General features: G+C 35.4%; 1 protein-coding gene across 6 annotated transcripts in view; it reads right to left on the bottom strand.

The window, feature by feature from the left end:
- AGMO (alkylglycerol monooxygenase) overlaps positions 1-17,605 on the bottom strand; it is a 339,413-nt gene that overhangs the window by 174,967 nt on the left and 146,841 nt on the right. For all 6 annotated transcript variants that reach the window (XR_011437830.1, XR_011437829.1, XR_011437831.1 and 3 more), the window contains exons 6-9: positions 6,280-6,346; positions 3,945-4,010; positions 3,775-3,854; positions 368-502 (exon numbers count right to left, since the gene is read on the bottom strand). Coding sequence is in view for 3 of the 6 variants with exons in the window: in XM_001495676.5 (XP_001495726.2) it covers positions 368-502; positions 3,775-3,854; positions 3,945-4,010; positions 6,280-6,346 (348 nt within the window). In the remaining 3 variants the exon portion in view is untranslated. The remainder of the gene's footprint in view (positions 1-367; positions 503-3,774; positions 3,855-3,944; positions 4,011-6,279; positions 6,347-17,605) is intronic.

Below are 17,605 nucleotides of genomic sequence, written 5' to 3' on the forward strand. Positions count from 1 at the left end.
TCTGTAAGGCTCCCTCCATCTCTAGTGTTTTCGGATGCTGTGACTGAGCCACAGGCATTTGTGTAGTTTCTGTGCAACGTAAAAGCTCTCGGCTGTGGGTTTGAGTGGATCTGAAGACTAGCCTTTATTGCTCTGTCCCCCAAACCATACACCCTAGTAAGAGGCAGTGTTTGCCTGGAAGAAGGCACCCCTCTTATCGGCCCCTAGGTGGTGTCCACTCATTAAGTTACGCACCATAGGGCTGTATCTGCCTAAGAGAACATCTTTTTTTCAGATTTGCATGAAGTCAACATATATACAGGCTGGCTGTAGACCTGACAATATGAGACTAATCTTCACCATCACGAAACCCATGAACTCTATTTACCTCTGGGATATCTTCACTCAGTCCAAGTCTTGGTTTACCTGGACTCCATCCTGGTCCTTTAAATATGACAGAAAACTTATTGAAGAATCCAGGTGTGGCCCAGAATGTAGTCCATATGTAAATTAAATAGTGGAACTAGAAGAATAAAAATATAGCTTATTTAAAACAAAAATATTAAATACAATAAATCATGAACTTTATAGTACAGTTTAATTTACATATTATTCTGTAATATTTAGGTTATGCATAACTTGGTTAATGTAGATTAATATTCAATTGCATTCCAAATTGTAATTCATTCTATGCATTCTGTGTCCTTTAAGTTTATATGTCTTCTTGTCATATTTCTGAGGCTCCACAAAATTATAATTTTGAAATTAAAAAATAAGGTAATTGTTTAGAAAATAAACAAAGTAGAAAAAATGAGTTAAGAGGCTTTGCTTCCAATGGAATTAGCCACCTGCCTGTGTACTCACCATCCATGTCTAATGACATCCTTTCTAAAGTCTTGTTAAATGGGTACTAAGGTTGAATGTGGAAACATACAAATATTGCACATCTGTTTAAATATTAAATAATACTTAATATTTGAAGTATTAAAAATAGCCCTTTATTTACTATTTTGAGTTATAGACAAACATGTCTATAATTAAGGAAAAATGTTCAAAGCCATTTCTGATAACAGGCATCTGAATAATAAATAGCCAACTTTCTGTAACAGGAAAAGGAAGAGTTTGCTTACTGAGTCAAAAGTTTGCATAGAGGCTTAGGGCAGGAATCCATATTCTTTAAGTAACACACATTTGAAATGTACAGAAGTTAAAAATATGCCCACACATGATAAGTACTCAATAAATATCAGCCATTAAGATAATTAACTATATAAGCCATACATGTGATAATAATGCATCATAGGATTAAAAATAGTCCTAGAGGTTGGGCATCAGCTATAGACTCTAGAGATGAGCCCTATTAAAAGTGTAGTAATAAATTAATGTAGAAAGAAATTTTGACTCTATCAGAATTTGTGGTCTCACTGTCATTTTCACTGTCTCTGAAAGAATTTAAGCTGCTAAGATTATAAAAAAGGTTTTTAAAATTGCTTGAAATATTACAATAAGGAATCTGAAGCAATTAGGAACAATGTAGAGTTTAGTGGAGCAGATTTTGAGGAGAAAGGAAACATTAGATGGAAACTTATCTCGGGACTTTGTAATAATAATACAAAAAAATAATGTTCTTAGGAGTTATAACACACAGTGATGTATTATCTCTTTTGTTATTTTGAAAACTGACTGCAATATTATTGCTATCATTCTAGACACAGCCATGAGAAATAATACATGTAACATTTTAAAATAAGGAGCACTTTCTTGCTAATTTGCTTTCCAATGCCCAGAAACTCCCAGACTCCAAAGGAGAGTGAAGTGAATGGTTTATGCCTAATAATAAGGGGAAAATGCCTCTCTATCTAGAGGGGGCCATTTCAAGTTGCTTTTGATGCCTGGGAGGGAAAGGCGAGAAATTTAACTGAGTATAAAGAAACACAAGTGAAAGCAAGTATAGGATTTTGCATGTTCAGGAACTCCTAATTATCACAACTGGCTGATTTGACATTTTTCACAATATAAGTAAGCATCTAGAAAACGAAACCTTAGGCACAGTTGTGACAACGACTACACTAAAAGAAATGTTTATGTGAGGGCACAGGCCTGGAGAACTGAACCTGACAGATTCAGTAGCCGCTCATAAATACCTGTGATTGAGGACTGTGTTCCTCCACATCCTAGTCATCCAACTCTTTGTGCCCCTTGTGTCGAACAGCTTTCAATCTCTTATTCTGAAAATGTGAAGCCCTTCTCCTCAGCAAGAGCGTATACTCCACAACCTTGCTACTTAAAGGATTAACCATGAAACAGCAGCATCGGGATCACCTCAAGCTTGTCAGAAACACAGAATCTCGGACAGACCTCAGACCTACCGAACAGAGTCTGCACCTTAATAAGATCGTCCCGTGGTTCATATGCACCTTAAGTTTGAAAGGCTGTCTCCTGGTGGACAGAGACAATTTATCTATTCATTTTTAATCTCCACATTGCAGAGACAAGACTACACCAAGTGAAGAAGTAGCTCTCGATGTATTATTTCTATATTGATTTCAATTTTATAAAGGTTATGATTAAGAATGTACTCTGATAGATTTGTTAGTAGTCTCCTGAGAGAGATATGTTCTTAGTAATGTCTAGCAGAGAGAGATACAGAAATGCCCTGTAGTTGAGAAGAGAAATAATCAATTTTTCTCTTTTAAAGTGTGAGATAAAAATGTGTTTCACTTGAAAGTAAAGGCAATTGTGATGGCACAATGTAAAAGTTAAACAGAATTATGCAAGTTTTGGGCTTGGCCCGCAGCCTACCTTGGTTAAGTTTGCACCTGACAAGCTGTGTGTAGTTGGGTGAATTACTTAATCCTGGGAACTTGAGTTCACCCACCAAAACATGAGGCTAAAGAGAACCCCTACCTCATAAGATTTCAGTAATGGTTACATTAAATATTTGTGCTGTGCTGTTAGCAATGTCCTGCATACAGTAAAAGCTCAATAAATGTAAATTCATTTTATTTTATTTTCCTAAAAACTTTGAAGAAGTAGGTTTGAAAAGCACACCCCACATGAACCTGTAATTTCCTTCCTTACTGAATGCTGGAAACCCAGTCTCTGGACAGGGCTGTCGTTGAGTGACCTCTTCAGTTTTTTAAGCATTCTTATCTTTTTCTCATTTAGCAGTCCCAGCCTCAGGAGTATTTGTGGTGGTCTGCAGCTGACGGATCAGAGCTTCACAGACATTCTTCATTTCTCTAGTGCCAACCATTGAGACCAGTGAACAACCAATACCACATGTCTAACAGAAAACTGGTCCAGTGCAACAAGTCTTAGCAGGTGAGGTAATGCGCAGACCTAACCAACCCGTAATAGCTCCTGACACTTAGGTTCAAGAAGAGTAGGGCAAAGGCCTCGTGTTGAATTTTTAACCAGAGTCATGGAGCCTTGCAGCAAATAGTTTTCTTACTGTGGGATCAGCCTTAATTACACTTTTTACTACTGCTCCTTCTGAATACATGAATACGTTACAGGTCTATTCTGAGAAAGAATATGTTTGCTAAAGAGTCACTTTTTAAAATTCTAGCTAGTAGACATATTTAAAAATTCTTATAATGAGATGTTTTTAAATTGACGCAAGTTGATGCAAGTCTTTGAGTGCCAGAGTTATTTCCAAGTTCTTTTACAGTTAAAAAATTTTTTTCAGGATAGTGTAATGTATTTCCACCTTTTAAAAACGGATTTTTCTTTTAAATGTGAGATTTGTGAAAGGATATAATCGATTCAGAAAAATAAAACGAATTACATTACCTGCACCTTGAATGGTTCAAATGTATTAATGGGATGTGTTAGACCATATACAACTTTCTCACTCTCTGCCTCAAATGTCCCTGGAAGATAAACATTGAGGATATGATTTTTGACTATCTGTGAATTAAGGAGCTAATTTAATTTATTTTATTTTCATACTTTTCACTTACCAAAAATTCTATCCCATATAATAAGAGTGCCGGCATAATTTTTGTCTATGCAATAACGGTTTCTGCCTACAAGACAAAATATTAAAAAATAACGCTTAAAAATGCAGTTATGCCTTTTGAAACATCTCATTGCCTTATATTTTAGAACCACTCACAAAATTAAGACTTATGCAACAGAAGGATTTCCTTAGTAATGTCTTTTCACTGACGCTACTAGACATCACTTGCTAGTAAATTGTTTTCATTTATTTTTCAGTAAATTTTACTAAAAAGAGCAGAGATTTCCTTAAAACTATATATATTTAGAATTATCCCAGGTTTAAAAAAATCCTTTTGCTTACAATTTTCCAGTTTTTGAAAGTCTGAGATAATTCTAAGTAACTTGTTTTGTAGGAGTATTGAACAGTAATAATAAAAAATTAAATGTCCCAGAAAAAAAAAGTGGTAGGAAATAAGATGAATAACATATGTACATTTGTATTTTTTTTAAATTTTGAAGTGAGTTGTTATTTCTGTCCCTTTTCTCTGTGTCTTTTCCAGGAAGACAATTTTCTACTTAGAGTGAGACTTTACTATTTTTTTTTGATCCTAAAAGACTTTAGTGAAAATTAAATTACCCTTGATTATTTTTATTAACTCATTAACATATATGATTTTTTCCTGTTCCAAAATATTCAAATTGTAACTTAAATTTAAATAGCTGGGCATAGTTTCTTTAATTAAAAAAAGCTTAAATAGACACAAGCATATCTACATGATTGTAAATGAAAGGAAAAAGAACATTAACCTACCAAACCACTACTCTAACCAACTCAACTGTCTTCATGTGTCCTCATTTCTTTCCATGCCTTCCACACATGCAAATGTACATTGGAAAGTGCAGACACAAGGAAAAATCCCTTCCAGTGCAAAAGTTGAGTGGGGCTGCGTACAAAGGTGCACAAGCCATTGCCATTAGTGGGCTGAACCGTGATTCCCCATTGTGGAGGAGCCCTTCGCCCTTCAGGCGACATGTGGCAATGCCTGGAGACTTTGTTTGTAGCCACAACTGGGAGGGGGTGTTACTAGCATCTAGTAGGTAGAAATCAACATCCTATAATACACAGGGCAGTTACCCCAGCACCGCCACCCCCAAATGAAGAACTGTCTGGTCCAAAATATTAGTAGTGCTGAGGCTGAGAAACCTTGACATAGAGCAACGTGAGTGCAAAGGTACTTTGAAGCCAAACAGAAGAAATTAGCAACTTTCTTCTTCAATGTGGACTTGTTCTTCTCCATTCCTTATATGTTATTTTATATGGAGAAAACCCCAAGAGTGTAAAACTCTTGGACTCTCCACCCCTTCACTAACTATGCCCTGTGGGTGGGAGAATGGCTGTTGAGTTTGGAAGAGGAAACTGGGCATGTGCAGCCTGACCCCATCCTCTCCTCTCCCTGGGGGTGTCTGTGTTTCTGCTCTGCTCCCTGCCATGGGAAAACGTTGCTCCCCTTGGGAAGGCAGGCCTTTAGTACTCCAATGCTGCCTGTGATGCCTGGAAACTTATAAAAACAGGACAATAGTATTTATTCTTTTGTTATTGGCTTCTTTCTTTTAACATTATCTTTGTGAGATTTATTCACACCATTGCATGTAGTAATAGAGCAGACATTTTCATTGCTATATAACTCTCCATTTCATGAATAGTCTGCAATTTATCTGTTCCACTGCTGATAATATTTGAAGTATATCTCCTTTTTTTCTATTACAAATAATGTGGATATGCACATTCTTGCACAGTTCTTTTGGTGCATAAATGTAAATATTTCTGTTATTTCTTGAGGTGGTGTCTTTAAACCTTAGACACTAGCCACATTGGATTTTCTCCTAGTCAGGAAAATGCAGCATATGTTGAGTTTGTTCACAGAATTTAGGCAGGAAGTGAAGTGTTGTTTATTAGGCTTTCCTCAAATTCCAACAGTTTTTAAAACCAAGGACTCTCTGGCTGTAGATAGGAATGACCCTCAGCATCGGGTCAAGGAGTGGCCTTCAGCAGACTCCTTCAAAATATAAAGTATATATCCTCTCAGCTGGTTAACATGTTTTTCCACTACAACTAAGGATATCTAAGCAAAAAGGAAAATACAGAAAACAGATAATAAGAATTTTTGTTTTGTTTTTCTCCAGTCCTTGCATTGGAGATGAGGCTTGTCCAGGTACAACGGAAGAATCGATGTCTATTTGCACAGTGTGTACTGACTATGTTGACTAATTGTGATGAAATGAAGCGATGTAAAATAATAATATCCTTTTTAAAGAAATGAAGAAAGAAAGAAAAAAGAAATCAAATTTCTTTACCGTGATGGACCCTATGATGGCTAGGAGTATTAAGAATCAGTTCCAAAGGACCAAGGTTACCGATGACCTGTTTAAAACAAAAGGAGCATTATACACATAGCTATCATTAAATGTATATGTAATAGGGGCTGGCCCCGTGGCCAAGTGGTTATGTTCACGCTCTCCGCTGCAGGCGGCCCAGTGTTTCGTTGGTTCGGGCCCTAGGTGCAGACATGGCCCTGCTCATCTGGCCATGCTGGGGTGGCGTCCCACATGCCACAACTAGAAGGACCTACAACGAAGAATACACAACTATGTACCGGGGGGCTTTGGGGAGACAAAGGAAATAAATAAAAATCTAAAAGAAAAAAGTATATGTAATATATAAGTACCCACATTAAAACCCCACAGGGGCTAAGAGATATTGCAAGTTTCAGTGTTGGCATCAGAGAGTTGGAAGAAGTTTCTCTAACACCTGTTGCTCATATAAAGACAAAAATAAGCTCATTCAACCTTGTCTTTGATGACTTTATGTTAGCAGAGCATAATTAAGGGAGGGAATACACAGTATTATATTCGTTTTCTGGAGTTGGTTTCACCCAATAATCAGCCACATAGCAACAACTTACTATTGTAGCTGTTATCTGCTGCATTAAGAAGATCCTACTTATTCAAACAGAATCCTAACTGATCTCTTACCTGTAGATGCATCGTCTACTAGTTCATCTTAGAGGCACAGTTCAAAGTCAGATATATAGAGAATCTTTTTTGGTGAGTAAAGACCCTTCAAAATCTGGTCTATAACTTTCTAATGTTCCCTCTCGAAATTTCTCGGTAAGAATCCCCTGTGCCAGCGTCTTCAAATTATCTCAGGAGTATAGGAACCAGGTAGGTGTCATAAAAAAGAACAGCAGACCATGTGTAAGACATTTGGCATTTTATATTACTAATATTCAGCAATATGGGAACCCTTTTAATCTTGATTACATTGTTCTTTCTTCCACCAATGGTGGCAGATAACAGAACATTTTACTTTTATTTAATTCTATCTAAATGAACTTATTAGAAGCTACCAATGACAAAATCAATTCATCGTTAGTGCAATCTCAAGAAACTATTCACCTCCAGTGTAAACTTCCATTTAGAGGATATATGAGGAATAAAGGAATAAGTTAAATGATGCTTAAGAGGAAAAAAATGGCCACTGACAATCATGACACTGACATGAATTTGGTAATAAGTTAGTGATATGGGAAAAAAAATAGGGAGATGGGACTGCTTAAAATGAAAAGATATTTTAGATACATAACAACAAATGTAATGTGAGGATCTTGTTTGGATACTTATCTGAACAAACAAAACATAAAAGACATTTTATAGGTAATGATGGAAAATTGATTATAAACAGAGTATTACATGACACAAAATACTGTTTACATTGGGAGTTATAATGGTGCTGTCATTGTGTAAGAAAATGTAATTTTTTTTAGAGTTGTATAACTGCAGTATACATGATATGAGATCTAGGTTTTGCTACAAGATATTTGGCAATGGAAAAGACAAAAAGATAGCTGATGCAAATGAATCAAAATCATAATGATTTTTGAATCGAAGTGATGGAGATACATGAATGCATTCCATTATTCTGTCTACTTTTCTGAATGTTTGAAAACTTTTATGATAAACTTTTAAATCAAAGAAATTGCTACTCTAGTAATATACAATAATACTCAGTTACCCAGTTGAAAATATTAATAGATTCCTAAAGTCCCAGGCATACTTCTAGATTGCAACTCTTTATATGGCAGGGTTTAATCATTCTTTTGGCAATCTCTGACATTAACACACCCAATTTACAGTTGCTTTGCAAATGCGAAGGGCTGCAGTTGCCACACCATCCTCAGCTTGTAGGGTCCTGTACCCTCTTGAAGTAGAAGCTGTGGCAGTGTTGCCACATGACAATGCTGCATCCCTTGATGGGGCAGGTGCCACCCTCACCTCCTTGTCAGACCCATTGCTTATACTGCTGAAAGAAACAATCCTTGCCTCCCACCCTGCTGGCCAACTTTTAAGGAATTTTCAGTTTCCACTATGGAACAGACAGAAATGTTTGCATGCAAAGAATGTATAATATTATGTGTTGTATATTAATTTGGGCTTTTCTCTCTCTTTTTCTTTTTTTCTTTCTTTCTTTTTTTTTTTTTTTTTTTGTCTCTCTCGCCTCCTTCCTCTTTCTCTCTCTCTCTGTCTCCTTCTTTTTCTTTCTTTCTTCTAACCTGGAGTTCTATCACCATTTTTAAAGTTATTTCCAGGAGAAACATATTATAAGCTCCAACAACAGACTTGGCAGTTAACTCATACAACAGAACTCATTTATACATTAAAACTATCTGTATTTTTTAATGTCAGGAGTTCAAAATACTGTGAAATATATAACCTTTATAGATCAGACTACATTCCTATGAAATAAGGCACACAATGTATTATCCCACAAATATGGTATTAATGACCAGGAATTGGGAGGGGAGTACGTAGAAATAACCCTCTATTTTATTGGACTACATCGCTTTGTACTTGGTGGAAAAATATTTGTTGAGAAGAAGAATGGTGATGGAGAAAGAACAAGAAACTGGGGTTTCTCAGCAGTCAGAACATTGAAATCTGATGCTTTGGTCTGGCTTTGTATCTCTGGCAGAGAACCAGATGGGAAAGGAGAAAACCATTTTATCCTTGTTTGTCTCTTTGGTGCCTAACATATGTTACAAAAACAGGCAACAAAAGGGAGTGGAGGAGAATACACTGTCGGGCTTCTGCTACCCAGATGCATTTCTGATCCTTGGTCCTGGTGTGTGTGCTGCCAGACTTAAAGCCACACAAATGGTGAGTGCGTTCATATGACTGGAGACTTGGCTGAGGGCATTATTTTTTTTAATGTCAAGCACTTTTCCTCAAAGAAATTTTTTTGCTCCTGCAGGCTAAAGCATGGTGATATCAATATTGAAAGTTCCCCTCTTTTTTTTTTAAGTTAAAAGCCAAGCACAACACAGGCAACCACAGTTAAATTTCCTGGTAGTGCCTATGAGTACCTTGGAGCTGAGGAAGACCACCTCGGTGTGGGAGACGATTCATCATTCAGACAGCCCGGTCAGAACCTCTCTTGCAGAAAATCCCTTTGATTCAAACTCATGGAGAAGTCATTAATAATTAATAAGAGTTGAGCATAACGACTTAATTATCGCCCACTTTTGCAAATTCAGTCATTTAGCAATTCAACCACATCTAGCTTTGAATCACTTCCCCAAAATATGTTACTGTGGAAATAATTGAAGCTATTCTCCTTTTTAAAAGTTTTTATTTGTCTTGTTTTTTTACGTTTAGATGACAATTTAAATTACGGAATTTTAGAACATATAGAGGGCTTTAAAATAATATAGTCCACTGCTCTATTTAGAAAAAAAAAAAGCATAAAACTAAAGTTCAGAGAAGTTCAATTACTAGTGCAAGTTTAAACATCTTGCAGGAAGTGCAAAGTCTTCTCAGTTTCATCTCAGGGATCTTTCTATTTTTCTATCATGTTGCTTTTAAGAGATAAAGCAATTTTTCTGTCAAATAAAAATAATTTAAAGTTTTAGAAATTTAATGGGAGATAGCTAAATACTTTTTGACTACATTTCAGTTAAAAGTGAATTCAGGTATTTATAAGGAGCCCAGAGATTTCAGCTTCTAAGCTGCCCTTCGTGGTATTTTAGGTACTTCTGGTGCTTCTTAGGTCTCCAAAGCAGAGATCTAAGTCTTGTATCCTGTAGTTTTCTGTCTAGATTTTGTAACCTAAAGACCATGAATGTCTAGAAAGACATGGATGGGCTTCAGAAGGTCAAGAACACCGGGAAGTGTCACACCAAATTTTATGAATATGTGCCTATGGGTATGCTACTGGGGGGAAACTACCCTTTTTATCGTACACTCAAACAGATACATAAGTCCCCAGAAATTGAGAAACAATGTCCTAAATAGAGAGATTTAGATTATTTCCTTTGCCCTCTTTATTTATATTGTGTCTTTAGTTTACATATTATTAAAACTTGAGTGCTAATTTCTCACCCATACTTCAAAAACAATAACTTAAGCATTTTTTTCTATTTCTCGAAATTGTTGTTTTCCAAAACGATAATTTCTTAAGCTGTTTTTACTTGTATAATAATAAATTATTACAAATGAATAAATAATAAAAACAACAATTTTATTATAATAAGCTCCATTCACTCTATCAACTTTTATCCAGCAGAAGTGCTCTGGATCATCCGCTGGACTTGTCACAAATTCCTTATTTCTCTTTCCACTACTTATGGTTGGGGTGCGAAATGTAAAAGAAGAGAATAGGGGGTCATGACATTCTGTCATCTTCTCATCATGTCATTTCTCTTCATCAAAAATAAAATGAACGTAAATGAAAAGCTCCTCATAATGAACTAAATAAAGTACAAAAATTTGGAATTCAAAGTTGTCCACACTCTTCCTCAAGACTGATTTCCAATGTTCTCTTTCTTCTGCTTCTAAGACCTTCCCTCCCATCTTGCCCTTTGGAATCCTGCTCTTCCTTCAAGACTTATCTAAAGTTGTCAAGCACTCTTCTTGATTCTTCCAGTGAGAATTTTGTTTTCCTTTCTCCGAATACATATTGAGACATCGCTAATTTTTATGTCATGCTATTCTGTGTCCTAGCTGTTCATATTCATTTCCATACTAGACTGCAAGTTCCATGGACAGAAACTGTGACTCACTCTTCTTTAGGTTTCTCATAGCACATGCGACATTACCTTGCATATAGTGATTACTCAACAAGATTGTGTTGAGTAAATAAATCCATCTCACTGCCCTCCACACTTATGCCTTTATATTAGCGGTGCTCAAGTGGGGGTGATTGTGATCCCAGGGGACATTTGGCAATGTCTGGAGATATTTTTGACTGTCGCAATCAGAGGAAGTGCTGCTGGAATCTAGTGAGTAGTGGGTTTTAGTACTGCTAAACATCCTACAGTGCATAGGACAGTCCTCCAAAAAAAGAATGATCTGGTCCAAAATGTCAATAGTGCCAAGGTTGAGAAACTCTGCTTCATGGATATGAATTTCTTGCTGTGCTCCAGTCTTTTGCAGCTCAGGAGGGAAGCATTTTATTTTCCACCTTCTTATTTGGAAGTTGGAGGGAGGGGTGCATTAGGGAATGAGTCTAGAGGGCACTCCCAAGGCTAGAGGCAAAACACGAGTCTAGAGTGCCCTTAGAGTTAAAGCCAGGAAAGTAAGCCCAAACATGATCTTTGATGTAGTGAATTGGAAAATTGAGATAAATAGCTAAAATGAAGGAGCTAAAAACAAAACAAAACTAAACAGAAAATCACAGAAGCTAGATGAGATAGTTGAATTCTGGTGATTATTGGCAAGTGAATTAGTCAATTCATTTATTCAATTATTTTTATGTTATCACATTAAAGGTTTACTAGGGCTTCAGTTTCAATGAAAGGAGCCAGAGATGGAAAATATAGTTTCCATATCACCAAGTGATTTTGAAATTTCTTTTGATAGTTCTTACAACCCCCCACCTTGCCCTGCAGTCACACTTCGAATGAGTTGAATGACTTAGAATCCAAAAGGATTAATGAAACTTTCATTGCATCTAGGTTACTAACCTGGGATAATTTTGCTCTAGAAATTGATAAACTAAGTACATGTGATAAATCAAATAATTAAATGCCTACTATGAACTGATTGCAATTAATTCTTTCCATGATATAGTTCTCAGGAGTTTTCTGACTACCCTACATTGCCTGAAAAACACACTTCCATAGGTCTTTCCAATTGTAATCGAAAAATGACTTAGAATTGAACTTTATAAAGCATCAAAAGAAATATTCTAAATTAATATCATGTTTGAAATTATTTCCTATAGAATTAACCTAGCCATTCTATATATTTCTTAATTATTTTCACTGATTCTTCTGATTGAAACACATCGACTGGTTAGATTTTTGTAGTTCAATTAAGGGTACAGAAATGGTTAACCAATGGTCAAGTTGGAAGACAAGACTTGTTTTCCACAAAAATATTCAGTTAATTCAAGAAAAAATTATTTTGTTTGTTTGAATTGCTTGGAAAATTTCCTTCTCACCTCACTCTGACTACTGAGGTTAGAGAAGAGACTTTCTAAATCTAATAAAAAAACTCTTACTTCTATTCTTTTGTCAAATTTCAGAGTAAAATTGGGAATGTCATATTTCTACCCTTCAGGTTTTCCATCTGCAGATGAGTACGAAAATACTGGAACATATTATTGAGAAGCCATAGGAATATTTATAACAACTTGCTTTTCAGAAACAAAGCATGAGCCTATAGTTAATTGTAAAGTTTTTTTTCCAAACAAGAGATGCTTACAAATATTCATGCTTCCTGTCTGAGAGGGAAACATCATAATAGGGTAAATATGTCCTAAGAAACATGTGTTTTACAGAATCCTTATTATAGAAATGAATGTGCTAACAATATGATAAATGCTGGAGAGTGACTGGGTTGGGAGTGAAGTGAAATAAAATCTCCATAGTAGGAGAATGCCTGCATTCAGATGAGCATAGGTTAGAGTGATGACATTGACTCTAACTAGTCAAGACTTTTCTTTACAGCATCACGCATGATTGATGTTCCAGAGGGACCCATACCACTGTGGGCCTCCGTGTTTCACTGCAGTCAGTATTTAAGGGAAATACTAAGCCAGCTCCTAACACATTTATCATCTGATATAAAAATCATTGTCTTGTTATATTTTACTGAGAAAGATATGCTTGAAGTGTAGTCTGAAAATGGCAAAACTATTCAGGTAAATTAGTGGCAAGATTCAGTGAAACCCCAAATTAAAATTAAATGGACTAATAGTTATATCATGATTAGTTGCCTTTTTCCTGGTCAATTTTCTTCTATCCTTCCCTCCCTCCCTTTCTTCTTTCCTTTCTTTTCCTCTTCCCTTTCTTCCTCCCTCCCTCCCTCTCTCCCTCTCCCTTTTTTTCTCTCTTTCTTTCCTCCCTTTTTACTTTCATTTCTTCCTTCCTCCCTCTACCTTCCTTGCTTTTTCATTTTTTCCTTCTTTCTTTCCTCTGTCTATCTATCTATCTATCTAAATATGTATGCATGTGCATTTATGTATTAAAAAAATTGGAGAATCTTTTATTTTAAAAGATCTTTACAATTAACTCCAGGATCATGCATATCTTTTTGAAAAGTAAGTGGTTATAAATATTTCTTTGACCTTCAATAATATATTCCAGTATTATAGTCTCATTTACAGATAGAAAACCTGAAGGGCAAAAATATTAATTCATATACATATATTTATCTTTATTAAATATATTTGTCACATATATTAAATATTAAATATTTAGTCAAATGTCAATTAACAACTCTTTTACGTACCAAATCACCAATAGTAGTTTTCTATTAACATTGGAAATAATCTTTTCAGATCATTAAAATTTGCATTTATAAATCCTTATCAAAGTCTCTCATTAAAAACTACTTGTATAATAAGCAGAGCAAGAAGTCTCTTGTCAGCCAGTCCATTCATTCTGCAAACAGTTATTGAATTTCTATGGACCTTACTAGGTTTTAGAAGTAAAAAGAAAGTGATACACAGGCAATTCCTGCAGGAAGCTTATTTACAGTCTAGTCAATTCTTCAAAGGAAAAGTAAAATTATTTCAGGAAAAATGTTTTTACAAAAAGTTATCTTTTTCATATGATTTGGCATTCTTTTGGGAAGGATGAGAAAATCATTCAATATTTTTTCTTTTCAATTACTATTGCACTAAACAGATATTTGAACTAATACTCAATTTGAATTTATAAATGGCACAAGAATTATCTAACAAGAAGAAAACTGAGTTCCTTTTCTGGTAGCAAGCTGAAAATTACCTTTAATAAAGATATATGCTTTTATTTAGCTCACTATAGCACAGCTTTGCAAATAGTCTCATTGATTGTTTGCTCCTGGAAAATGCTTTAGAGAACTCATAAACTTTTTCAACTGACTATATGGAAATCAAAATACCTATGTGAGTTTCACTTATTTAATAAGTATTTATTGAGTATATATTTTATGCAAGTACTGTGTTAAGACCTTTTGAAAGATCACAGAGTAGAACAATGGAAATTATAATTTAGTAGCAGGTAATTTAGCTATTACTTAGAGATAAAATGAGTGACAATATCAGATTTTATTGTTTGGATATATATAAGAATATGTTTTTCACACTCAAGAATAATCTATAGTAATTCCTCATTTAAAGTTTTAGGAAAAGGATAAGATCCATGGACACTATAAGTTAGCGTATTAAAATAATTTTACTTGTTCTGAATTAGTTGGTCTTTAAACACTTACTGTTTTCCTTGTTAAAAACTTAATCAATCTGAACATTTATGAATAAATTTATATTGTAGAGCATCTGGTGATGAAATGTAAAAATAAAATCTTAATTACATCCCCCACTAGTTCTGCTGTGTTAATTCAAGACAACACACTCAAGTATTTAGACAGATGGCAGTGGTGGCCATATTAGCCTCCGATTTCTCTACAGGGAAACAAGAGAAAGCAGAGCTCTTAGGATGTGTGCTTGTCTGCCTAGTTTCACACTTTGAAATCCTCCACAAATGCTGATTTATTCACAGCCAAATGTTTTCCTATCTGATTAGGCAGTTTTCTACTTCAGTAAGCGTGTAATATGGAGGTAGCTGAATTTCCACACTAAGGAGTGAAAAAACAATATTTATAGTTTAGAAATAAAACAATCTGGAAGAATCAGGACTGTTGGGATCATAAAGACTTCATAGGGAGTAAATTTCTGACGAATCCATACCATAGAATTGAAGAGTTAAAAGCTTAGTTTTAACAAAGAATGAGACTAGGCCATGTTTATACAGTAAACAGCAGTTTTAAAGGACTATGTTTATAATAAATTATCTTGAAGGCTGACTCTTGTCACCTATGATTGCATTATTCCTCAAAGAAGAGGACAAGAGCTGGACAAGTTAGCATTTTATTTGAATTTATCTCAGCTTACGTTTTGAATAAAATTTTTGACTTTTCCTTGGAAAATGAATGCAAGTAGCTGCTGAATGGATTCCTTCAAAGGGAGGTGGCTTCCAAGTGACTTTTTAAAATAACGCTAATTAAATTGACAGAAGGGAAATGGGAAACATTCATAGAATAACCATATAAAACTTCATTCTTGTATAACACCATTTTATATTTACAAGTGTGGGCACTCAGTAAGAAAAGGAACCATGTTATTAGTAGTAGTAACATCGTGTTAAAAGAAGGCAACTGATAAACTGAGAAGGTTAAGCAGTCCTTGTTGAAAAGTCCAATCCAGGTAGTCTTATAATACATGCTCTAAATGTTCAACTCATTCTACAACTCAGTACACTGTGACTGCTACTATGATCATATTTCCAATTTCAGTGTGCCTTCTGCATTCATTAATCAACAAATGTTAATAGATTACTGACTATATACCTGGCATTGTCTAAACATTAGATACTTTCATCAATAAAACAGATATAAATCTGCATTTCAGATCTTACAATCGCAAATGTCAGATTTCCTAATTGTCAGTCTTTATAAATTTTGATCTGTTAAGAAATATTTGTGGAGCCGGCCCTGTGGTGGAGTGGGTAAGTTCACCCACTCTGCTTTGGCGGTCCAGGGTTTCACCGGTTCGGATCCCGGGTGCAGACATAGCACCGCTTATCAGGCCATGCTGAGGCGGGTTCCACATAGCACAACCAGAAGGACCTACAACTAGAATATACAACTAGGTACTGGGGGGCTTTGTGGAGAAGAAGTAATAAAAAAGAAGACCGGCAACAGATGTCAGCTCAGGTGCCAATCTTAAAAAAAAAAACAAAAGAAATATTTGCTAGTACTAACCTTTTAAAGGCAAATATTCTAGAATGAACTCTCAATCAGTAGATTAGGAGCTACAAGTATCTGTTTGTCTTAAGAGAATTTACCTTCCCTTTGCATACTTCCCTTCTAAGCACAAGCTAAAATGTATCCCCCTCCTTCGTTTCCTCAGGACTTTTTTTTTGGTCAGTACATCCTGTCTTAGTTCAGGACGCTAAAACTAAATGTAATAGATTGGGTAGCTTAAACAACAAAAATGTATTTCTCTCAGTCATGGAGGCTAGGAAGTCCAAGATCAAGGTGTCAGCAGATCCAGTCTCTGGTGAGAGCCACTTTCTTGCTGTGTCCTCTTTCTTGTGTCTCCTCTTATAAAGGCACTAATCTCATCACGAGGGCTCACTCTCCTGGTCTGATTACTTCCCAAAGGCCCCATCTCAGAATATTATCACATTAGATCTTAGGGCTTCAACATACGAACCTTGGAGGAACGGAGCACATCCTCTCATTTGTCTTTGCTAGGGGTATTTTCTTCTTGTTTCTTCTTCTGCTCTTCTCCAGTACACACATATATTATAAAGAATCTTGTTAATACAATCAATTCATTTAATAATTAAAAAGATATTTGCTGATGGTCATCCAAATTCAAGACAATGGGAAAACAAAGATGAATAAAACGTAGTCCTTGTCTTCAAGAAGCTTACTGTCGACTTCTATAGTCATGGTGCTCAAACTTCATCACATCATTGTTCAGTCTAGTCTCTTGGGGTACTCGTTCAAAATGCAGATTCCTACTCTCTTCAGAAATTTAGATTCTGTGGTTCTTAGACAGGGACCATCATTCTATATCTTGAGCAAGCACCCACATAATTCCGATGCATGCAGGTGACCCACAACAGTCATATTTGCTTCTATTCCAGCTCTGACGCTAGGTACCAATTCCAATATGTAGTCTTTTGACTTTTTCATAGTAACTGCTAGTTGTTGAAAGCATATTATTTTCCAGACTATACACTTAACATGCATAATTTTATTAAACCTATAACACTCTTACGGGATGGGTATGATATTTCACTTAACAAATTAGGAAGCAAGGTATGAGAGTTTAAATAACTTTACTGAATATTCATACTCATTCTTTCAACAAACATTTCTTGAGCTCCTATTATGTAGATACCCTTCTAGGTTCTGGGAACATGTTAGTGTACAACCCTCTAATAGAGAATAGATTTCTCTTTGATTACAAAGCCTATACTCTTAGCCATTGTAAGTCTTACTACTCCCTCGTTTCTGAAATACCGTCTCCAATTCTGATAAGTAGATCTCAATTTTATTCCTGTGTCTGAAAATCTCAAATCCAGTCCTTTCACAACAGGCATTCTTAAATAGTTATCTATGAGTTTTTAGA

The sequence above is a fragment of the Equus caballus genome, chromosome 4 (assembly GCF_041296265.1).
Source record: "Equus caballus isolate H_3958 breed thoroughbred chromosome 4, TB-T2T, whole genome shotgun sequence".
NCBI lineage: Eukaryota > Metazoa > Chordata > Mammalia > Perissodactyla > Equidae > Equus > Equus caballus.